Source organism: Doryrhamphus excisus, chromosome 9 (genome assembly GCF_030265055.1).
Source record: "Doryrhamphus excisus isolate RoL2022-K1 chromosome 9, RoL_Dexc_1.0, whole genome shotgun sequence".
Lineage (NCBI taxonomy): Eukaryota > Metazoa > Chordata > Actinopteri > Syngnathiformes > Syngnathidae > Doryrhamphus > Doryrhamphus excisus.
In genome coordinates, this window is record NC_080474.1 from 20282182 (window position 1) to 20307382 (window position 25201).

At 39.8% G+C, this 25201-nt stretch overlaps 1 protein-coding gene across 3 annotated transcripts; it reads right to left on the reverse strand.

The window, feature by feature from the left end:
- Positions 1-5988: 5988 nt before the first annotated feature.
- Positions 5989-24727, reverse strand: cog3 (component of oligomeric golgi complex 3). Of its 3 annotated transcripts, none has more exons than XR_009131708.1 (24): positions 22139-24727; positions 21806-21952; positions 21601-21662; positions 20840-21005; positions 19427-19501; positions 19149-19241; positions 18870-18995; positions 18709-18789; positions 18595-18638; positions 18386-18512; positions 18076-18167; positions 16951-17090; positions 16552-16712; positions 16309-16417; positions 16099-16217; positions 15918-16007; positions 15188-15308; positions 14819-14907; positions 14579-14713; positions 14086-14161; positions 13831-13958; positions 12634-12732; positions 11275-12476; positions 5989-6027 (listed from the first exon to the last, which is right to left on the reverse strand). XR_009131708.1 is itself a non-coding variant. In XM_058082800.1 (24 exons), exons 2-24 carry the CDS (start codon positions 22304-22306, stop codon positions 12447-12449), a joined length of 2478 nt encoding a protein of 825 aa, XP_057938783.1. In that variant the 5' UTR covers positions 22307-22361; positions 24524-24727; the 3' UTR covers positions 10995-12446. The 3 variants fall into 3 exon arrangements, 2 of the variants coding, with proteins under 2 accessions (XP_057938783.1, XP_057938782.1); XM_058082800.1 differs by lacking the exon at positions 5989-6027 and having other exon boundaries at positions 10995-12476; positions 22139-22361; positions 24524-24727; XM_058082799.1 differs by lacking the exon at positions 5989-6027 and having other exon boundaries at positions 10995-12476.
- Positions 24728-25201: the final 474 nt, after the last annotated feature.

Consider the following 25201-nt stretch of genomic DNA (forward strand, 5'->3'; position numbering starts at 1 on the left):
GGAACAATACCCTCGTTTATCAAGGTCAATTGGTTTCACACCCAACTGTGATAAATGAATTTCCGCACAGTAGTATTCCTAGATTCCACAGTTAGACCATAAAAAATCTGTTTACAACCTTCTAAATATGTTTTTTAACATTAGAGACCTCTAGACATGAAGTAACACCCCCAAGATTCCAGTTAGACCATAAAAAAACCTGATTACAACCTTCTAAATATGGTTTTTAACATGATTAGAGACCTGTAGACATGAGGTAACACCCCCAAGATTCCATAGTTAGACCATAAAAAAACCTGATTACAACCTTCTAAATGTGGTTTTTAACATTATTAGAGACCTCTAGACATGAAGTAACACCCCCATGATTCCAGTTAGACCATAAAAAAACCTGATTACAACCTTCTAAATATGGTTTTTAACATGATTAGAGACCTGTAGACATGAGGTAACACCCCCAAGATTCCATAGTTAGACCATAAAAAAACCTGATTACAACCTTCTAAATGTGGTTTTTAACATTATTAGAGACCTCTAGACATGAAGTAACACCCCCATGATTCCATACTTAGATTAAAAAAAGAAAACAGTTTACAACCTTCTAAATATGGTTTTTAACATTAGAGACCTATAGACATGAAGTAACACCCCCAAGATTCCATAGTTAGACCATAAAAAAACTGTTTACAACCTTCTAAATATGGTTTTTAACATTATTAGAGACCTCTAGACATGAAGTAACACCCCCAAGATTCCATAGTTAGACCATGAAAAAAAAATCTGTTTACAGCCTTCTAAATATGGTTTTTAACATTATTAAAGACCTCTAGACATGAAGTAACACCCCCAAGATTCCATAGTTAGACCATAAAAAAATCTGTTTACAACCTTCTAAATATGTTTTTTAACATTAGAGACCTATAGACGTGAAGTAACACCCCCAAGATTCCATAGTTAGACCATAAAAAAACCTGTTTACAAACTTCTAAATATGATTTTTAACATTAGAGACCTCTACACATGAGGTAACACCCCCAAGATTCCATAGTTAGACTATTAAAAAAATCTGTTTACAACCGTAAAAATATGGTTTTTAACATTAGATACCTCTAGACATGAAGTAACACCCCAAGATTCCATAGTTAGACCATAAAAAAACTAAACAAAAACAATGCAGGTGCATTTTCAATTTTGCAAGACTACAACTACCCACTCTTTATAGGTTATGCAGACATTTGGACAATGCTTTGGTGGGACGAAATGCATGATGGGAAGCCGTTAAAATAGTTGTTTTTATTCTAAACTCGTATTGGTACTTGTCTTGTATATTTCTTAGCTTCCTTTTGGTTGTTCAGTTGCTGTGTGATGATTTTAGCTTCCGTCGTAAGATGACACAGTGAGTCAGACTGTTGAATTGAGTAATGACCTCCTGTGATTTCCGATGTCCCTTTATAGCTCGTGATTGGTTCCTGCTAAAGAAAGAGATGCAGTTTGCTCACTGACTAGCTAGCTGCACAGTATGTAAACAATGTAAACAATTAAAGTAGCAGTTCAGAAGTAAAAAGAGATGTCATAACATTTAGAACCTGGCCTTAAATCACCCCCAACGCTGTTGAAGCTGCAGGGTTGAAAGTTGTATTATACAACACGCTGAAAACTCTTTAGGGTGGGCGCACTGCAGCTCCTATAGCGTGTGGGGCGGGGGTGAGAAGAGGTGAAGGAGTGGGGGTGTGCCTAATGAGTGACATGCCTCTGTTATTTACACATCCGCATTAACGGCTGTTAGAAACAGAACATGACAGTTTTAGCGGGTTCTGCTTGGACATTAAACGCTGCAGCTGTGGCTTCATGTTGAGAAGGTAGTAAATCTATACGCTGCTATACAACCTGTATGCTCTTACGTATAAACAAGTTTCATTTCTAAAGATATGTTGTTGTTTTTGATATGTGAATTAATAAATTATGCTGTTTTGCCGTTGAATACAACCTATTATTAGTCAAAAATATGGAAATCATATGTATGATTTTGCATAAATTAAGCAATTTTGAGCATAAATGTAACAAGTAACAACAAATAATAGTCTTAAAATGTAAGACGTTGGATTGAGACCTCTAGACATGAAGTAACACCCCCAAGATTCCATAGTTAGACCATAAAAAAAACCTGTTTACAACCTTCTAAATATGGTTTTTAACACTATTAGAGACCTCTAGACATGAAGTAACACCCCCAAGATTCCATAGTTAGACCATAAAAAAAAACCTGTTTACAACCTTCTAAATGTTTTTTTAACATTAGAGACCTCTAGACATGAAGTAACACCCCCAAGATTCCATAGCTAGACCATGAAAAAAATCTGTTTACAACCTTCTAAATATGGTTTTTAACACTATTAGAGACCTCTAGACATGAAGTAACACCCCCAAGATTCCATAGTTAGACCATAAAAATACCTGTTTACAACCTTCTAAATATGTTTTTTAACATTAGAGACCTCTAGACATGAACACCCCAAGATTCCATAGTTAGACCAATAAATTTTTTTACAACCTTCTAAATGTTTTTTTTAACATTAGAGACCTCTAGACATGAAGTAACACCCCCAAGATTCCATAGCTAGACCATGAAAAAAATCTGTTTACAACCTTCTAAATATGGTTTTTAACACTATTAGAGACCTCTAGACATGAAGTAACACCCCCAAGATTCCATAGTTGGACCATAAAAATACCTGTTTACAACCTTCTAAATATTTTTTTTAACATTAGAGACCTCTAGACATGAAGTAACACCCCCAAGATTCCATAGCTAGACCATGAAAAAAATCTGTTTACAACCTTCTAAATATGGTTTTTAACACTATTAGAGACCTCTAGACATGACGTAACACCCCCAAGATTCCATAGTTAGACCATAAAAATACCTGTTTACAACCTTCTAAATATGGTTTTTAACATTAGAGACCTCTAGACATGAAGTAACACCCCCAAGATTCCATAGACAGACTATTAAAAAAATCTGTTTACAACCTTCTAAATATGGTTTTAACATTATTAGAGACCTCTACACATGAAGTAACACCCCCAAGATTCCATAGTTGGACCATAAAAAAACCTGTTTACAACCTTCTAAATATGGTTTTTAACATTATTAGAGACCTCTAGACATGACGTAACACCCCCAAGATTCCAATTAGACCATAAAAAACCTGTTTACAACCTTCTAAATATGGTTTTTAACATTATTAGAGACCTCTAGACATGAAGTAACACCCCCAAGATTCCATAGTTAGACCATAAAAAAACCTGTTTACAACCTTCTAAATATGGTTTTTAACATTATTAGAGACCTCTAGACATGAAGTAACACCCCCAAGATTCCAGTTACACCATAAAAAACCTGTTTACAAACTTCTAAATATGATTTTTAGCATTAGAGACCTCTAGACATGAAGTAACACCCCCAAGATTCCATAATTAGACCATGAAAAAAATCTGTTTACAGCCTTCTAAATGTTTTTTTTAACATTAGAGACCTCTAGACATGAAGTAACACCCCCAAGATTCCATAGTTAGACCATAAAAAACCCGTTTACAAGTAGCAGTAGCAGTTGCAGTGTTGCGAATATCAGGAAATGAGTAAAGTACTATAATATTACAAAATGAAGAGCCGTAAACTGTGCGTGTGTGTTTGTCGCAGTGGCTTAAAAAGAAATTCTATTCCACATCTGTGACGGGAGTGCAGGAAAGAAAAGAAAACAACAAACACTCGCTTATCCCTTACCGATGCTTTAAGGCGCGCAAGCCTCTCTCAGACAAAATATCAATAGGAAGACATTTTCATCTGTCTGTTGGGGTCAAATTGTAATGAAAATGAAAATCCTCCCACGGGCTACGATGACGAGGCTCGCATCGCTCAGATCAATAACAAAAATATGACTGGAATGTTTCATGAAGAGTCAGACCGCGAGCCCGAGAAGTGCTCATGCTTTCATAAAGACTCCCAGACAAGTGATTTATCGTTGTATTTACCAGACATCTGATGAAAAATAAAAAATAAAAACTCTCACCCCCCCACCACGTGCTTGAAAAGTTCTACAAAAACGGCAGCCATGTTGTTCCGTCACAGGGTTTTCTTTTTAAAGCGTGTGATCAAGGACAAGGTCGGAGCTGTTTAATGGGGGTAAACGTTTGTTCCCCTTTCAAAGGTTTGTACAATGTTAATGATCTTAATAGATGATGTTATCCCGCTGGGAAAGTAGCCATCATATTATCCTCTGCAAAGGCGTCTTTGCAGGACAAGGGCGTGCTGTAGATGCTTAGTACCAAAGGCAATTCCACAAATCACTTCACATGTGACACGATGATGTGCTCGCTGATAAGCGGCCGCGCATCAACACGGTGCCTTGTGTAGTTCATTAGTTCCAATACACATTACAGGTAGAGTATTGCTTGTAGTAAAGTAATGAATATTGCTGCTCGTATGTCTGCCGGGTCAACGTGTTGGCGTTGACGTTGACCTCTGAGACACACACACACACGAGACGTCACGTACTACATGAGTCTGCACATCCTCAGGCTCAAAATGTGCACAAGTGCCAAAATGTGCCGGAGGTTGCCTGAGTTATGACGCAGCACAAACACGCACCAGCCACAACATTAGGTACACCCGCTGAGGCGGAATCAAATATTCTGCAATCAATGCCCTTATTCCAGGTGTGGTATTCGATATTGTAATACATAAAGCAAGCTTATCTAAACCATTCGCTTTTTTTTCTTCCGCCTTTCAATGTCCCATGTTTTCCGCTCTCCTGCAAATTCCAAACAAGGAATTTTGCGGCGCTGAAGCAGACACAAGGCCTTTGAAAACGTTTTTGCACTTTTTGGGGGAATCATTCAAAATCCGTATACATATGTCTTTCCCTTTTCTGTGTACTACAGTAAACCTCGGATATATCGGACTCGGATATATCGGAAATTCGCTCACAACGGACAGATCGACATCAATCAACTCCTGTTTCCTGGAGCCATTTTCCTTTTATTTCCCCCCCCTAACTTGCAGTATATGTGGAATGTACAAAATGCCACTTTGCACATTAATGCTATTTAATTAATTATTTAATATATTAAGAATTTAAATGTCAATTTAAAATATTTTTACTTTTTTAATTTAATTTATTTTAATTATGATTTTAATTATTTTAATTATTAATATTAATAATAACTTTAGAGGTAAAAGTAAAGGGGAATAACACAATTAATGAGTGTGTTTATTTTGGTGTAATCAGTATATTGAATATTCATACCATTTCGATGCTTCTGACAAAAAGAACCAATTTTTCTGTAATGCATTTCCAATAAAAATTCATTGCATATATCGGATTTTTTATAACGGATTTCGCCTATTTCGGACAAAATCTCCAGTCCCGTTCCAATGCATTTCCATGAAATTTCCCTCGCATATATCGGATGGCCGCATCGTGGCGCTCCGATTCGCCGAATCGTGACAGGCCGCTATACGACGTCATTTGCAGCGTTTGCAGCGTTGCCTGCGCGTCCAGGTACATTGGAAACATAGTCAAGGAAGTGCCTTTTTATAACGGATAAAATCCCATTTACGCATATACCGGATATAAATCCGATATATGCGTAAAACGGACATTTCCCGGTATACGCATATAACGGATTTCGCTTATATCGGACAAAACCAGTGGGAACAATTGAATCCGATATATCCGAGGTTTACTGTATAACATGAGAAATCGAGTTAATATGAGCTAGCTAACAATGCACATAAAAAACACCTCTAATTGTTTGATATACATGCATTAAACATGTAGACATTAGTAAATAACATTTTGATGATTTCAAACACGACCGAAACTTATTTTCGAGGCGCATCGATACACGTATTTAATGCTAGTTCTGTCAACAACAACAGCAGCGTTGAGACATCGACAACATTTACAATGTCCACTCTCCTTGAGATGGCTGTGTCTTCCAGCACAAGAAGTGTTCTCTCCAGTCCTGAGGTAAAAAAAAAAAAAAAAAAAACGCTGACGGCAAACTAGCATCTTGTTGAGTCTTTGTAGCAAAATGGAGAGGTGCAATTCCCCTTTAAAACCCTTCTCACACATGCCGTCTGATGGTTATTGGGCTGCGCTCGATCGTTCTGTGTCTCGACGGACAGCAAATCGGATCATCCAGCTTGAGGCAGGAGATATCTTTTTGGGGTCTACCGCTTGATTTTTTTTTTTTTTTTTACCACAGCGCTCAGGATCTTTTAAACTGATTGCCGTACAGCGGCCAACATCAGCAGCAATGGCGCGCTACAAGAAGCTTTTCTTATGTAGATCAACAATCCAATCTGCGCTTCAAAAAGAGACATCTTATTTTTGTCTTTTACAAATAATTTTACAAAATGAAAATATAGTTGCCTGACAGATGCTCGTCCCCAAATGCCGCACCAATTTCAGCTTTTCAAAGCGCTACCGCAATGAGATATTTTTGAGGCATCTTTTGCAGGGTGCAGAACTTCTAACACGCTCACAAAGACAGGAAGTCCAACACATGGCAGACATGTTTGGGGCGGAGCTGCATTTTAAAGCAAGTAACGGCCAATTCTATAGTTTTTTCTTTATCACTTATATCAGCCGATAACGATCTGTGGCCGATTGATCGGAGCACCCCTAATAATAATAACACTGGGGAACAATATTTTTTCAACTTTCTGTTGCATTGGATTTTTTAACTGATTCTGAATGATTTTTAGGTGCTGATTTCAAATCTGAAATTAGTTTTTCTCCATAAGCTCTAGTTTTCATGCAATTTGAGATAGATGAAATAGTCTAAATATATGAACTTACGTAACCCAAATCTATGCGTTTTGAGATTATATACATAGATTCCATTCCTGTTCCAGTTTTCAAAGGTTTGCCTTCATTAAACGATAAAGACATTGGACATGATACGAACGAGGAAGACAGTTGTGACAATGAATTGCCAGAAACTGAGTGGGAACAATCCGAGGAATGTTCTTCAGAGACTGAATCTCCCCCAGTCCCCAAGCCTCTTCACCAAACTGAACTGAATGACTTAGTTCGGGATTTAGGTCTTTCAAAGAAAGCAGCTGAGCTTTTGGCATCAAGATTACAAGGCAAAAATCTTGTTGATCACACTGTTAAAGTGTCATATTACAGAAAGCGCGACCAGCTTTTTGTGACCTTCTTTTCTGAAGACAGACAGTTTGTTTACTGCCATGATATCCCAGGTCTTCTCAAAGAACTGGGTGTTCCTCACTATGATCCAACTGAATGGCGGCTCTTTATAGACAGTTCTAAACGCAGTCTCAAGTGTGTTCTTTTGCATAATGGCAATGTTTACGGGGCAGTGCCTGTAGGTCATTCAGTTCATCTGCGGGAAGACTATGATGACATCAGAATGGTCATGGAATTCTTAAAATATCGTGAGCACAACTGGATCATTTGTGTAGACTTGAAAATGGTAAACTTCCTTCTTGGTCAACAGAAAGGTTTCACCAAGTTTCCATGTTTCCTCTGCATGTGGGACAGTCGAGCACGAGACAGACACTGGGTCCAGAAGGACTGGCCTGTTCGTGAAACCCTTGAAGCAGGCATGCCAAATATCACACATGACCCAATTGTTGACAGAGATAGGATCATCTTTCCTCCTCTGCACATCAAACTAGGTTTGATGAAACAATTTGTCAAGGCACTGGATACCGAAGGTGAATGTTGTCGTTCGACAAGATCAAAGCAGGTGTGTTTGATGGCCCACAGATTCGAACCCTCATTCGTGATGATCAGTTTGTTGCCAAGATGACCGCCTTGGAGAGGGCAGCATGGTTATCCTTTGTGGCAGTCGCTTAGAACTTCCTTGGAAACAACAAGGCAGAGAACTACAATGAACTTGTGAACAGAATGCTCCTCGCTTTTCGTGCTCTCAGGTGCAACATGAGCATCAAGCTTCATTTCTTGAACAGCCACCTTGACCAGTTCCCTGAAAACCTGGGGGCTGTGAGTGACGAACAAGGAGAGCGGTTCCACCAAGACCTAAAGATCATGGAAGAACGCTACCAAGGTCGCTATGTATGATGGCCGACGACTGCTGGAGTATTAAACGAGATTGCCCAGATGAAGTGTACAAACGCAAAAGTTACAAACGCAAATTCCTGCCTGACTAAAATACTGTACTGACAGAAAGTGATAAGCGTTATTAGCTGTGATTGACTCTTATCTGAAGAACGTTGTAAATTATGCTTATTTCACGTTGCGATAAAGACTGTTTTCTGAGAAACGCTTCCAGAAAAACATATGGCACTTCTAACAATGGTGTACTTTAATCTAAAATCACATTTTAATGTTCTGTTTCTTTTGCCTTGTTAAATATACTGATTTGTGGCTGACATTGCAATATCCTATAATAATGCTCGATTTTTTTCTATTTTTAATAAAAATTAAAGATTGCATAAAATCTGTAGCTTGCAGAAAAAAACTAACTTCAGATTTGAACTCAGCACACTTAAATTGACTAAAAACAAGTCTTACTTTAAATGCAACATTTTGAGTGTTCCCCAGTGTAATGTATTCAATATCCCATTTCTATTACAAACAACAAATTTTAGGCTCTTATTTATGCAGTTGGTACCTAATAAGTATTATTAGAATGCTTAAGAGATACTAGGGACATGATGGATTCATGCAGTTTTTTCATTTCCAGGTCATTTTAGCTGTGTTGAAAAAATATAGGTCAGAATTTGTCAGAATCTAGCAGTCAAAATTTGCCTAAAATAGCAAACGGCAACAAAAAAAAACACTTTGTTCCTTACGACTATGTGGTGTTGAAAGCTATTGAAAATGCAATTTTTTAAATCCCACTTTGGCGAAACAAATAAATGCAATGCTTTATGTTAAAAGGTGCTGTCTGTCATGGTTAGGTATGCAATAGGGGCACTAGGCAGGGAAATGAAAGCAACATTTCACACTTTTTTACTGTTTTCGGTGAGACTGCCTTGTTATTGAAATGATAGGTGTGTGTCTGCTGATGTTGAATATTGAATGTTGTGTTTTAAAAGACCGACTTGTTTTCCACCTGACATTTTTGCGTCATTTGGGACAAACGAGTCGAGGCCAGTCAACAGACGTGCTACATGACCTGCAGTCACCAAGTCAGCTAATGTGTGTCTTTATACAATCTTGTCACATTAATAGGGACATTCGAACTGATTTGAATGTTTTTTTTGTCCGCAAATAAAACAAGAAATAGGTTTTATAATCGGGTGAAACTGGAAACACCAACGGTAAAACATGTAATCCTACTTTATGTTGTTGTTAAAAAAAAAAAAGTGGCGTTAATGGGACAAACAAGACTTTAGAAACGCAATAAAGACGCTTTAGAAATGCTTTAATGAGACAACTGTCACTTGATGATTGTTTACGTCTTTTCTGAAAAGTGTCTCCGCGGATTAGTTGGTTTTACGGCCGATTTCACTCCTATGACTAATGCCGCACTGCTTATTTTTAGAGCACAATTAAGCAGGCGTTCAGGGGTACAAGCGAGAACAAGACCGCATCCTTTGTGATCTTAATGCAAACCAAAATAGAGTGGTGCTACAGTACATTGTGTTAATTGCAATTTAACATGCATCCCGGTGAAGAAGGAAAGCTAAAGAAAGTACATTTGTACTGTATCTTTTTGGGAATGTACTAGAACGCTCGGCGGTCGTTTTTTCCGGGTATGAAGATGATCCAACGCTAGTAGCGTCATGTCTTCCGACTTCTATCGTCAATTAATTTAATGAATGTTCGTTTTGTTACTGCATGTTCGCTAATTGCTGAGACGTTGTCCTGTTTTATTAGTATTCCCCAAGTGATTCTTTGCTGGAGAATCCAAATGAGAATTAGAGTTTTAGCCTTCCCTGCATCACAATTTTGTTTTATTTGCCTGTGTAATTCATCATTGAATGATTCCATCATCATTTAAATTTGGTCATTAATGGAAACCTTGGCAGCTGTCAGGGATTTGGCAGGAATAGTAAATTGACAATTCTCACCTGACTGGGGAGAGAACATGTGTCACTTTTTTTGTTGTGTGTGTGGGCTGCATCGCATTTTATGGGCATGGTGCAACAGTGTAATTGTTAGGGTGATGAGAGGCTCTGTATGGCCAAATTAGTTCCGGAATTCTGAATAAGAGAGGAAAAATGCCCATCTCGGAGGCAACAATTGTGGAGCCCCAGTGTTCAAAATTGGAAGCTGTGGGTACATTCATGGCCAAAAATACAGTCCCAAGAATAGTCTCATTTTACTGATTGACAGGACCCACAAACAGCGCTTGAAACGGTGATTGCCGTTCCCTCGCAAATTGTGTGTCAATGCCGAGCGACCAGACAGAATGCCAACGAAAGAACACTGGCTAATAAATCAAAACACATCATCAAAATAGCTAGATATGGTGCAAATGAGGGGGTAGGTGCTACACAGGGGACAACATCGGAACTATTCATTCATTACCATGGGCAACTATAATTTAACTGGATCAATTATGGGGCAAAATTAACAACCAAGTGATAATTATTGTTTGAAAGAATCTCTTTTTTTCCCATGTTTGTGTTGTATGTGTCTCAACTACGCATAACAAATTTTATTATTATTATTATTTTTTTTTTACCACAAACTTGACAAGATTGACACTAAGACATGTTATGACATCATTGTCACATTATTTTTCACTTTTTTTTTTTTAAGTCTATGACCTTTCTTACATTGGGCATTCTTGCAGAAAATGCAGAAAACTTTTAGGAACAGATGACAAATATAATGGGCTCTAATTTTGTGGCGCACCGCAAGGTGGCGCAGGGTGGTGGAGTGCGGCGCAGCCCACGCAGTGGTAATTTGGTCCAGCGCAGCCAATTTGGCAATTTGGTAGACTGGACCGTGCAGAGATGGGCGTGGCGGCGCACCTGAGGAGTACACATTTTCAGCTTGGCGCATTAGCAATTTTGTGACAAATCACGCCAAAGGTGCAGGGAAAGCTGGACAGCACAGATCCGGGCTAATCGGGGCGCAGGCGAAGCGCAGCCTGCGTAATGTTAAATTGGTTGACAGATTTTTCAGTGTCGCGGACATTTCAGTGGAAAAAAACAATGATGGCAAACACTGTTTAACGCCCCATTCGCATTCGTAGACGAGGCGCAGGGCGCACCTGGGCACCTGCGCCGCGCCTGGTCTACGAAATTAGAGCCCAATAGCTCACCTGTCTGTAAGAGGCATTTTTTTTTTATCCCTGCATTCATTTCCTTGCCTGCTTGTCTTAGGGCAGAGTCCTGACTCCCAACCTGGAATGGTCACCTGTCAATCACAGGGTTGTTATGAAAGAGGCATTGATCGATTACAATCAGGAAATAGGCATTCCGTGTACGCAAGGAGCAGGACAAATAAGGACTAACTTTATCAGCCGCTTCACAGGTGTGACACTGCAAAGACCTGATATCCTTCGGTGGAGCGCTGAGATCAACATACCGCTTTTGGATCACCCAGCCAGTCCCTGTGCACGGATCAAGTCTGTCAGTCCACAGAAGGTCACAGCACAGGTGGACGGATGGAAACAGCGTGTCTGACAAGGAGACTCCCTAAAGGGCAGATTCTCATTAGTATGAAGAGTGTCATTGCACTGGTCACAAAAATCAAGATAGAAATGCCACATTCTTCTCAGCCACTCATCAAACCCGATGAACGTTTTAATCACATTGGTCATAAATAATATAACTGTACATATCATTTTTGCGGCATACATTAGTTTCCCTTAAACAGTGCAAAACTGAATCCATGGTTGAGAAGTAGAAGCATTTGATTTGTAACCAAGGTATAAAAAGAAACATTATAAAACATAGCATTTGTCCTTTTTACATCAACGCAAGAGAAGACCTGTGCAGAATTGACCATGACCGCATCACCTGAGCATCTGGTAGCGCAGGTAAAAGAGGGGCTCTATTAGACCTTAGAACCACCGTGCTAAAATATGCAAATAAAAGGTTTTGCAATAGTCATTGAGCGAATCGGAAGGCGAGTTGCCTTACTGGCCAGTGAGCTAAATGGCTGATGAACAGCCCTTCAGTTCCTCCATTCAGACAGCCTAAGAGTCCTTGTCTGAACAGTCCATTATCTTTCAGCGTGCTAGCCCCGCACCATCGCACCGTGCAAGTATGCTTTAGCTTAACCATTTTGCCGTTACGTGAGATGCAGCTGCGGTGCAGGATCTGAGTTCTTACGCCTCCGTGTTTTAAACAAACTAATAAGAGGAGATCTTGACTTCATGGCGGACGGCTCAGCAAACACTTCACTGCTCTTTGGCTTTGATCGGCCATCTCGGCTCTCAGTCCTACAGCTGGAGGTGCGACATCGCAAACCCAGAAGACATTCGGGTCATTACTTATTCACAGACAGCAGCAGGTTAATCTGGGGAAAGAAAAGCAGAGCGCTTACAAAGACTGTTTGCGTAGCCTATTTAAGGTTGCTGCAAGTGAACTTGTTCTCAGCAGAAATGAGAGTTGCAGCATTTTGCATTATTAAAAACATGTCTGGTGTCCTTTCTCTTCATTACGCAGCAGTGTACCTGCTCCATTGACGGGCAGGCGATGATTTGAAGGTCCTCTCCGCTGTATTCCTCCTGGAGAAAAGTATGCAGTCTTTGGAATGTCTGCTGGATATTATTCTGTATGAGGAAAACACAAGTTAAACAAAGAAAAGTTAAACAAATTGAACAGATAATAGCAACAAAAGGGACAAAATCTTAACGGTAATTAAAGGTGGAAGGAAGACTAGTGAACTGATTTAACCACTGAGTCTTGTTCTGCAAGACTGGTAGGTTTTTGGATTTAAAACTTGCATCATTTTTGAAATGTAAGGTTAAAATGTGCTAAGATATTTTACAGATTATTGGCAAAAGCGTCAACAAACTGTAATTAAGGGAGATGTATAGTCACCTTGTTTTGTTTGCGCAGACTTGGGGCAAATGCCGCTCTTATTTTGAAGGACGGTCCATGTTACAAGTTACATGTTCCATGTATGTGGAGAATGTGTATTTACGACTCAAAAATAAACGTGTTTCTCATATTTTTTTTTCCCTCGGAGCATGCACGCCGCCATGGGTAAACATATATACTTACATTAAAGCCGTAAAACACAAAAGGGTGAAAATATACCCATCAAGCCTGAGTCGCACACACACAAACACACAAGCTAAGTACTGCTAGCTTCCATTCACGCGCTGTAAGAGGAGATTGAGCCAACTTTCGCTGTCGTTTATCGCCATCTCTACCTGTTTAGGTCGGGAGAGGATTACACATACGAACGCTCCTTGAATAAATGCCAGTGAAGACAATGTTTATATACAGTTTAAGAGGTTTGACCTCGCCAAATATGGCCGTTGTGTCATACCCCCTTAAAGGCAATACATTTGTACAAGTTTGAAATTGTTACATTTGCCCTTAGTTACCTCAGTCATCCAGTCAAAAATGATCATTTTGCCACACTAACGATGGTCTGCAAGTGAACTTCACACGTGAAAAGCAATGTTCCTTCATGCGAGATAAACTCATTAGCTGGTCTTTGCACTACAGTATTTACAGCACCGAGACTAAAGTGATTAACCAAAATATGCTAATGATCGAGCACACAAGCTGAGAATATTACCAAATATAACATTGTTTTAATGAGGTAATGACTAAAGTACAAATGCTGGCGATCCAGAATATTAGAGTGTAAAATAAGAATATAAAAAAAGAAACCCTGTTGTTCTGAGCCAACGTACCCGCACTGGCTTGAAAAGGATGAACTCAGTGTCTCTGTTGGCCAAGTACAAGGACATGCTCTGCAGCGTGCTCGGCAGCTTGTTCTTCATCACCCGGTAGGTTGCCATCACCAGATCGTTGATCTTTGCTGAAAAGGAGAGGAGGGAAATAAAATGAGTACGAAAATACAAACACACCCTGGAGCGCACTCGGCAAACAATGAGATGAATTGCAGCATGATGCTCGTGGCCTTTTCCCCGAGCCCGAAAACCTACCAGGCTGAGCCCACGGCTGCTGAGACAGCGTGTACGCTGGGCCGCCTTCGACGGCCATGGTTTTGAGAGCCGCAACCTGTGTGTGGAAATCAAGCAATTCTTTTGTGACGGTCTCGAAAACAAGCAGAAGAAACACAATCATATTCACTGTGCCGCAGCGTCAAACTGATTAGCTACCAAATTGAGCCAATTTTGTTCATTTGACAATTGAACAATCGGTGGTGTTTGCGGTGAAATGACAATGGAAATGAGTCGGGTGGGAGGGAGCGGGAAGAAAAAGGTGGGCAGCAAATGATTGGAAGCCAATTGTATTCAAAGAAAACAATAGGGGAGCATCACAAGTGCATATCCCAGCGGAAGGGAAGACATTTGTCTGCAGTCATAGGCTACTAAGAGAAGTATCAATCCAAATGGATTTCAATAAACTTAAAAGCTCGGAGCTGAAGGTCAGGACGCGGTTTCTCCGCCTGAGGACATGTCTGGCGGTGGTTACCTTGGTGAGAAACTCCTCAAGGTTCCGCGTGAAGATCTGAGTCTGCTGCTGAATGAACTGCTCGCAGCTGAACTTCAGGTGCCGGTCCACGTCCTTTTTGGAGTCGATGTAGTGCTCCTTTATCTCCGGGGTTCCCTGTAGAGCGGAGAAAATGATGCTTTCAAGTGCACGCTCCCTTGGCAGACAGTGAATGGCATGTTGAATTGGAAAAAGGGACAAAAGGAAGAAAGAAATAAAAACCTCCAACAGGAATTCGAGAATGGCGTTGTGACTGTTAAGCCGGAAGAATTTGGGAACAGCTTTCGGGTTCAGGATTTTGAAGGCAGCGTCTTGACAAAGAACAGAGATGAGAATCAGGGTGCAGCATTGGAGTGCCCTCTAGTGGCACAAATCAAATATGACCTTGAGTGAAGGTGGCGGGCGGAGCCAATGTGCCCTGTGAGCCAGCAGTTAGCGTACATTAAGGTGTTGGATGACACTGTAATTTCCACATTAATTGTTGCCAGCGGTGCATGTCACAGGCACAAGTTGCTTAATGAGCATGGGAATGTAATGAGTGGCTTTGTGGAGCTGAACGCCAACGTTCGCCGGCATCTTTAATTATCTTACCTCGCGTTTTCTTCAGGTCCAGTGAAATCTCCTTGATGGCAAAATCGGTGTGAAATGGAGCAATCTGTTCACGCATTATCAGCAGGTGCTTGATCAGGAAAAGCTGCCCATCTATTTGTGTCTACAAAAAAAACGAGAGAGCACATCGTTAAAATCCAGCACCTCGCCACGTCTGGCAAAAACAACAAGAGCATTGACTGACTTTCCAGGCTGCAGAAAACATGAGCGCAAGCAGATAAGGAAACTCGGCTAATTAATAACTTTGGCATAGTCAGAATTAGAAAGAGATGTGATGCTGTGTGGAGGCAAAAAAAAAAAAAAAGATATCTGTGGTCATTTATTGCTCAACTCTTTATTAAAGACTAGAGGGAGCAAAAAAGGTATGGGAAGGACACTAGTTCCCCGAAATTGATGTTGCCGCATTAATTCTAAATGTTAGGTTGAAGCGGGGCAGGCAGCGCCGACATTACCAGCAAATTTGAAGGTGAGAGCAGCACATAAATAAAAGGACGGTTCGCTGAACAGTCTGCAGAGCGTAGTAACGCCGCCATTACAATAAACTTTAAATGACATCCCAGCTGCTTTGGTTAAGTACCCCGGTTCTAATGAAGTAGAATTAGGCTGGAAGTCGTCTACGGCATCCAAAGACAGGCATGGGTTTTCCAGCTGATTTTATAATAAAACAAAATTGGAAAAGTACAAAAAGTTCATTTGAGTGGGTGTGCCAAACCTTGTTCTTAAGGATGCTATCGGAGGCTCTCAGCAGGGACTGGATGCAAGCAGATAAGGCTTCTTGAGATAAACCCTGGAAGACAGCTCTCTGGGAAAGGCAACATAATGGGGATGGGAATTGAAAAGAAAAAAAAAACTAAATACGTAGGGATATCCTATTGTGTTTAAATGGCACTCACATCTATACATCTGTACAGCTTGGACAGGCAGACGAGCGTCCGTCTAACCGTTGGGTACCACATGCCATGCAAATCGGCAGGAGAGATGGACGACTGCAGGCGGGATGCCTCTGCTTTCTCTGCAAGTCATCATTCATGTTGAAGAAAGTCAGGCGTGATTACAGCACCAGACGTGTTTGATTTAAGAAACCGCCATGCGGTAACACATACCAGCGTTGCTGTTTCTTCTCCCATCAGGATCCTCGAGCTGAACATCCGAAAAGACGGACACCTGGGACGTTTGCTTCATCTGCTCTTCCTTCAAACTCTGAGCAATTCTCTAGTAAGAAGAGTGGAAAAAAATGCTATAAAAAAGCACAGACTATTATGAGCGGAATTTACAACCAAAGATTTATATCCTTCTGTTGTGAGGAATCTTTACAATCGCTATCAGCATCGTGGATCGGACCTCACCTCCATCATCTCCAGTTTTTCAGGATAGGCCAGATCCCCCGGGGCAGGGTTGTAGCCTGTGATGTCCGTCTGGATGTAAATGTGCGTCCTGTAGACGAGCCTCTCCTGCACATCCTCCAGCATCTGCTTCACCACGGTGTCGAAGGCCCCCAGCTGGCTGGCTGTTTCAGTCAATATAAAACAACATATGTGTTTTTTTCTGCTTTCACTTTAAATACAAATGACTCCAGTTAATACTAACAACTGCTATGGAAGGTAATTGAGAACTGTAACAGTTTTATTAACAGTATTATTAATTTGGTTAAGGAGAGACCTTTGATACAGCTCTTGTGTTGTGTTATTAATCCGTACAAGTGTACCTAATGCTGTGGTCTCCTGTGCAACATTCAAACAACTTACCGTTGTTGTGAACGTGGTCCTCCAGGATCTCGTTCTTCAGGATGCCGCAGAGCTCCGACAGAGTTTCCAGGTGGATGATGTGAATGATGAGAGGCCGCAGAACATCATACAGAGACAAACACAGCTTCTCCAGCAGCTCACTGTCACGAAAATAAAACAAAACTCCTTTTAATTGTCTCGTTTCCACTGAAAGAATTCTGAAGTTACACTGTCTGAATTCTAAAATAAGACTAATTTGCTAAAAATACATTTGTATCTTGGCAGACAATTTCAATTTACAGAGCGCTATGCCATTATAAAACACGCAAAAGTTAATTAGCATTTTAATTAGCAACTCTCACATAACTTATTGAATGACGAGACCTGAACAGAATTTCAGAATGGTGGTCGATGAAGCAGAGTTATCAAACAACAACAGCTAAGCTATATGAATTTACAGTCATCAGTCATTGTTTCAGGCGTGAGCGTGATAAGTGAATTTCCACAAAGTAGGATTTCTTATTCATAAATGGAAAATGTTCGTAGTTACAACATAGAAAACAAATAGGATTTTAACATTATTAGAGCCCCCCCAGACATAAAATAACACCCCTACAGTCACATTTACACTAGTATTACCAAAGATAGTATACATAATAAAAAGAAATAAACCATTTAAGACATAAATAAGACTTGTCCTTCCGTGTGTTGCTCCCTTGAGGGGCGGCATGGCAGGTGGGGGTTCAGAGTTGAGTTTTAGCTTGGCATGGGTTATTGCCGCAATACTAGCATGTGTTTTTATTGGTGATTTTTTTATAAGGGATAATTGTGCCTGTTGTGAGAACTGCAAATCTGAAATAAAAGCCTGTTGTTCCGACGATCAAGTCTGGTATGCGTGTGTATCACCGAATATTCATATTTATTGCAATCCAGCAGTGATTTTTACTGATATTAAAAACTTTTTTTTAATTAATCTTTGTCTTCATTTGGTCTTGTGATGAAAATGGGTGTTATTGTTAGGTGCATGCATTATTTCACTGAGATAAAGCCTAGGTCTTTCATGATGTCATATTCGACAGCAGTTCAACTCTTTGTGCAGAAGTATATTTTCACCTGAAACGGGGATAGAAGGCAGGGACTACTTACTCCAGCTTGGGTGTGGGCTTGGCGAAGAACTCGTTGTAAAGCTGATGTTCATCCTGGCACACATGCACCATAAAAGCACAGCCACTGCGGACCTGCACAAAAAGCACAAAACCGCTTGAAACCCATCCCCCCCCAAAAAAGACTGAAGACACAAATGTCGGCAGGTTGGAGCCATTTATCATGTGCACAGACTCATAAACACTCCAAGAAATATGCTCTGGTACATCTCGGTGTATTCTTCCCGGATAGAAAATGTCACTTGACTACTTTTAAAAAGGGCAGCTCTGCTGTGAGCTCGATCATGCCTCACCAGGGCGCAGTGGTCTTTGCTGTTCTGCTGGGTCAAATCTATGATGGTGGAAGTAATGCTGGGACTGAGGAGCTGCTCTCTCTGGTCGAGGTAACACTGGTGGATTTCATCCAACAGGTGATGGTATCTTCACAAGCAAAGACGAGAAATATGAGATGATTTGCATCACTTAATGGAAATTAAGGACTTGCGTGTGGTTGAAAACTCACTCTGGAATCTTCTCCGCCCGCTGTTCTATCTGTTCTATCAGGGACTGGAAGAAAAGTATCAGCGGAATTACAAAGTGCTAACGAAATAGTGCAAACGAACTATGAAATACTTACTCTAACTTTGGGTGCAGCTGCTCTAAATCTCACATAATAAAGTGTAAAGGCATTGTCAGCGTTTGCCAAACCCATTGGATCCTGGGGAAGGTGCAGAGAAACAATTAGTGCCATTAAAACCAGGAAAAATAAGACTTCTTGTCTGTGCGGCATCGTCTTACCCTTTTTGTTAAGACGCTTGTGAGGTTCTGCATAGTATTAACGATGTGGACTTTCATGAAGTGCATGGCTTTGGAAAGACACTGTTTAAACTTGGCCAGGTAAACTGGGTAGTCTTTGAAATTGGGCTGAAAAAAAAAAAGAGTCACACCACTTGGACACAGGTCTACGTAGTATATAAAAATACAAGACCTCATTCAACTCCAATTTGATATCAGATTGCGCAAATTTTTCGTCACTGTGTGATGATAACATGAACACAAAAGCAAGTGCATACTCACATGTGAAGAAACATAATCAATGCAGTCATCCAATTTAGACAGCATTGGTATAAAGCCTTCACTATTCACAGACAAGGTTGGAGAGCTGAGTTTCTGTACCAACAGAGAAATAGAGACAAGACAAGACTGTTCAAAAGACAAGAATACATCACGGGATATTTCCGGTACAGAAAAACAGATGGAGGTCAAAATATACAATACAATAGAATGAAATAAATTATACCAAAAATACAAATATTACTGTTATTATAGTTCAAGAAGAAAAAAAATGTGCCAACCGTGTTTATATGTTCCAACTCATTGAAATATGACAATTTCTGCTGTATGTTCTCTGCAAGGTCGACAAGTTCCGCCTGCAAGAAAAACACAAAACACGATTAATACAATATAAAGTCATTGACAGCAAATATAATTATAGCTGGGGGGTTATTTACCTGAACCGCAAAAAGGACAGGAGTAATTGATAATATCTCAACTTTTGTTTTCACTTGATTTATTATGATTTTCTGTGCAAAAAATGACGTTATAAAGCCCTTTCACCCCATGGTAATTTATTAACAACCACATTATACAACGCAGCAACAACACAACCAATGTTGTAGTAAGAGGTGCAAACTGCACACTTTTCAGCAACTTTTGACCACGTCATGACTCGCCATATGCAGCTACTACCATCTTGTGGAGTAATAACAACTACATCTGAAGGTTGCCTGCAGCCACGGTTGTTAACACCAAAGTTTGTTGACCAGACGGTAATTTGCTTTTGTAAACCAGCAACTGTCGAAGACTGCGAATAAACAGTTTAAGTGAGCATTTACGGGACATGTACACTATAGCTCAAAAGTTTGGGATCACTTGCAAATTTTTCAAAAAACACATTTTCATGCATTTCGCTTTTTTTTTTTTACAATTAAAATTAATCAGATGATTTTCAAAGAAGGATCTACATTTTTGCATAGAGGCCTACTATCAACAACTGTCAGTCCTCTGCATCAATCTCCTGGTATGGCTGCTAATCCAAGTTAATCATTTTATAAGGCTAATAGATTATTAGAAAAAAACATCTAAAAATCTAAACTAACACTAGCACAAACTGGGTCTAACAAGGACAGAAAAACGATGCACACCTGTGCAAGAAAACAAATATCTGATAACAGTTTAAGACAAAGACGCCTCACAGTTCGTCACCTGGCATCTGCACTAAATAGTAGCCGTCAAACACCCGTGTCAGTATCAACAGTGAAGCGGCGACTTCAGGATGCTGGACTTCATGGTAGGATCGCAAAGAAAAAGCCGTATCTCAGACTGGCCCAAAAAATTTCCAAGTGATCCCAAACTTTTGAGCGGTAGTGTATGTTAAGTGGTCAAACATTTAGGGAACAAGAGGAGGTGATGCATAATAAAGACACTAGCTCCCAAAGACGCATTTGTAGAGGCATAAAGGGGTAATGATGCAACTCCACAATACAAGAGAGCATGTTTGGTGCCGTTTTAAGCCGAAACAAAGGGTCACAGGGTCATTTTATATGACTTCTACATGCAACTTTTCCATTTAAATACATGCTAGGCAGCAACCAGGAAGTCAAAAGGCATTCCGGAGGTAATGGAGGTAACGCATTGGAAAATTTTAACACACCAATGTTACTTTTTGCTCACATAGATGCTTTATGATAATCAATACTAAAGCTTACTTGTTCTTTCAAAAGTTGTTCACAAGCCTCGTGTAACGTGCCGGTCTTGTTGGACACAAAGAGGTACTGCTTCTGAAGGGAGTCCAGCTGCTCCAGAGCTGCAGTGACATCTTTCAGAATGGCATCACATTGTTCCTGGTAGCAGTGGAGAACATCTCGGGTTTGCCTGCAATTGAAAGAAAAAAAAACATCACAATGTGTAAAGAAGCTGTGTTACAAACAGACCATAATACTATAGTAATAGTAGTAATAATAATAATAGTAAATAATAGTTTGACACATTCACAAGCACGATAATAAACATTCTGGTAATACCTCAGTTCATTATTATTACATGTTACATATATATAAGTATATATATGGTCCACCGTCGGCTATCTCTGTGTGGAGTTTGCGTGTTCTCCACGTGCATGCATGGTTTTTCTGCGGGTATTCCGGTTTCCTCCCACATTCCAAAAACATGCTAAGTTAATTGACTTCAAATTGTCCATAGGTATGAATGTGAGTGTGAATGGTTGTTTGTCTATATGTGCCCCATAAATGGCTGGCGATCAGTCCAGGGTGTACCCTGCCTCTCGCCCGAAGAGAGCTGGGATAGGCTCCAGCACACTCTGCGACCCTCGTGAGGAAAAGCAGTAGCAAATGAATGAATGAATGAATATATATATCTTATATACAGTGTACACTGTATTTTGTATGTATATGAAGTGGCCAAAAAGTGTGTACAAGCAGTTTTGAATATAATATGAATATTTACACACCTGTATTTTGCGCTCTCATCTTGATCCATGTTGGCTTGTAACTTGGCAAACCAGGCAAAAAACTGCAACACATATTTACAACATTTTGAACATTTACATTGTCTGCATAAATAGGGACAGTAAACTGTGCGGCCAGGATGGATGGATGGATGGATGGATGCATGATAATATTCAAGCGACTTATTTTGTGCAAAGGTTTGGTCACCTGCTGTGCTGTTTCTACTCGGTCGTTCTCCATGTTGAGCATCTGGAAGCCTTTGAGCAGGATGTCCTCTGTTGACTCTGGCACAGTGGCGGTGAAAGGCGACTGGAGGGAGCGAGATGATAGACTGCCCAAGTCCTCGATGGGTAACTGCATAACAACACAGCATATCTGTACTAAATACACATTCCATTAAAATGAAAGGAAAGGTGTATTGAAAATATGATATATCGCCTTTAATAAAGTACTAACAGAGTTGCTTTAGTACAGTCGGCCGTTATTATAAAGTAAGTTAGCAGCAATGCTAGCAAACTAGCTCCAGGGGCTACAGCTCACCTCCGAGGGGATAGCAAGTGTCTCAGCCGCAGCTCGTATCTCCAACACGGAGTCCGTTTGCTTCTCCGTAAGAGGAGCCATGGCGTCGTGGCGGCGGTCCCACAGTGACAGCTTTTCCCGGGTTTCTTTATCTGTCAAGTCCGGCAGGGACTGCTCTGTGGACGCCATCGTCACTTCAGGGGAAGCTTAAACGTCAGCAGCGACACACACAGGAAGGTACTTCCTGTTCCGGGTGTGATGATGTGGGCGTGGCTTAGTTAAATATGTCAAATGAGCCAATACATTAAATAATAATAATAATACTATATGTCTGCTTAATATAATAATAATATAAAACAATATATTTCACAAATATGTTATTACATAAATATGTTACACATGGATTATATAAATATGTACACTATAATAAACAATTAAAAATATAATACAAATAATATATTTATTTATCTTTCACAGTATTTCACAGAAATTATTTTGCAAAACATAAAAAGTGCTTCACTCAGCATTGTGTGTTTCTGATTCTGATAATGCCAGTATGATGCAGTACACTTGCAGTTTACTGTACACTACTGCAAACCACAACCACAATAAACATATTTATTAATATGTGTTAAATTAAACACATTAAATTAAATGCATTTTTAAAATAATTGTTGTACATAATGTTGTGGTTAGTAAGTGTATATAGCCTAATATGCCCAAAGCCCACTAGAAGGACCAAGTGAGGCCCACAGCTTTTTTTTTTTAATTAATCTATGCATATTCTAAACACAAACTTGAACATATCAAAGAGTTTGCTTTCTAACTTAAAACACATACAGACTGTTTTTTATGTTGATAGCTGTAAAGCATATTTTTACCAACATTTCATTGTTTTTTTGCGTGTAATTAAGTAGTAAAAGGTGAAAGATGTAGTATAACCCCAAGTGGAAAATGTTTGGACACCCCTGATATAGATAATGTATTAAATACTGTATTGTAGCCTACTGTATGAGGCATTTATTCCATCTAAAAATATAGAATGGTGTGGTATTACTGCATATTTGGTTGTAAATTACATCTCAAGTGGAAATCCGGATCTAAATTCTTTAGCAGAAGGTCAATAATTTGAAATATGGGAGTTGGTCGTGCCTCACAAACATTGTAGCGAATGAGACACGAGTCAAATATAAAAACATACATCCTGCAAGAACAAGTTGGCGTGTTCATAATGAATTATGCACAAAAACAACAAGAAATTTAAATTGAAATATAACCAATTAAATATTTTGCCCTTATTATTAGTTTTCTTTTATACCCAATTTCTTGCACTGGTTTTTTGCTTTAGCCCCGAGAAAGCTGGGGGCACAAACAATATTAAAGCATTAAGGTACAAGAAACACAGCAATTTATTGTGTGCCAATAAATTAAACCATCAGAGTAATACAAAATTAATAAGAGGAGCCTTGAGGCTGTTTATGGAAGATTTGGAAGGTTTGTTATTGTCTGCAATCTATTTTATTGTGTTTTACGTGCAAAGCAGGCACTTTCACAATTTCACAACGTGTTATTATTATTATTATATATGAGTGGAAGAAAACACTTTCTCCATTATCTGTGCTGTGCTTTTTTTTTTTTTTAAATAATAATATTTCTTCTTAATATTTTGAAAAATATAAAAGAGGCACAAGAAAAATGTTGCATTTTTCTTGGGTGCCCCTGACAATTTTTATGTCCTACTTGTCACAAAAATACCTCCAATTTGAGTTTCTAATTTATCGAACGACCTGCAGTATTTGTTGATACATCTTAAAGCATACGAAGCGGCGGTAGTCCCGTATCTGCACGGGGTCTCCTGAGGGAGGAGGTCACGTGGAGTTCAATTTATTTAGTGCTTTTTCTCTTGTCTGCTTGATTTTGAAAGGAGATGCTGTGCAGAGTTCAAGGCACGTTACACCAGCACAAAAAGGGCTTGTCAGAGCACATCACATCACGAGTAACATGTTGGCTCACGTGTCCTGCAACAAAGACACACAAACACACACACACATACACACATATCCACACAATGCTGTTTTTTTTCCTGTGATGTGACAAATGTTAAGTCAAGCTTGTGACTTCATTCATGTAAACGGACATGTAGACCTGTTCACATTCATGAGGCCGCATTTGTAGAATACTGCATCATGGAACCTATCAACATTTGACCTTCCCAAAAGTGGTACTATTTGATTTTGGGAATGAGTTGCCTCGAAAAGTCAAACTACCATCAAATGCGATGCCATGCAAAACATCAGCAAATCTTTCGTAGAAAACTTTCTGCTTAAACATGTGAATGTTACTACCTCAATCATATTTATTTATTTAACAACCCAATACAATACACTCATATGTGACTTTACTCACCAGTATACACCGTCATTATTTGCACTATGACCCATTTATCATTGCACTAAAATTAATATACAGTAAAGTCTCGTTATATCGATATTGTCGGGAGTCGGAAAAAATATCGATATAACCGGACTGTCGATATATCCGATCCTGCGCCGAACTGCTGCTACTGCTTCCAGACAACTTTATTTTTCACACTTCCACCACCAGAGCACAGCACACACACACCGATTCCCGCACTTCCTGGTTCACAGGTCATGCTCAACCCGCCCCACATAGCTGGCCAAACACATGCCTGCAACAGAAGAACCAACTGCGTTCTTGGTTTCTCTCGTGTGTATAGAATAAAAATATATCTGAATACAACACAATTAAATACATGTATTTGTACGCTTGTGTCTTCGTTGGAATAGGTGTGTATGCTATGTCAGTTGGTTCTTCTGTTGCAGGCATGTGTTTGGCCAGCTATGTGGGGCGGGTTGAGCATGACCTGTGAACCAGGAAGTGCGGGAATCGGTGTGTGTGCTGCGCTCTGGTGGTGGAAGTGTGAAAAATAAAGTTGACTGGAAGCAGCCGTTCGCCGTGTTCTTTTTTGGTATTGAAATCCTTCAGCAAAGATTGATTTAAGCTGCTTTTGTATCGATATAAGCAGACCAAATTGGCTGGCGGGAGATGAAAAGGGCATCGTAG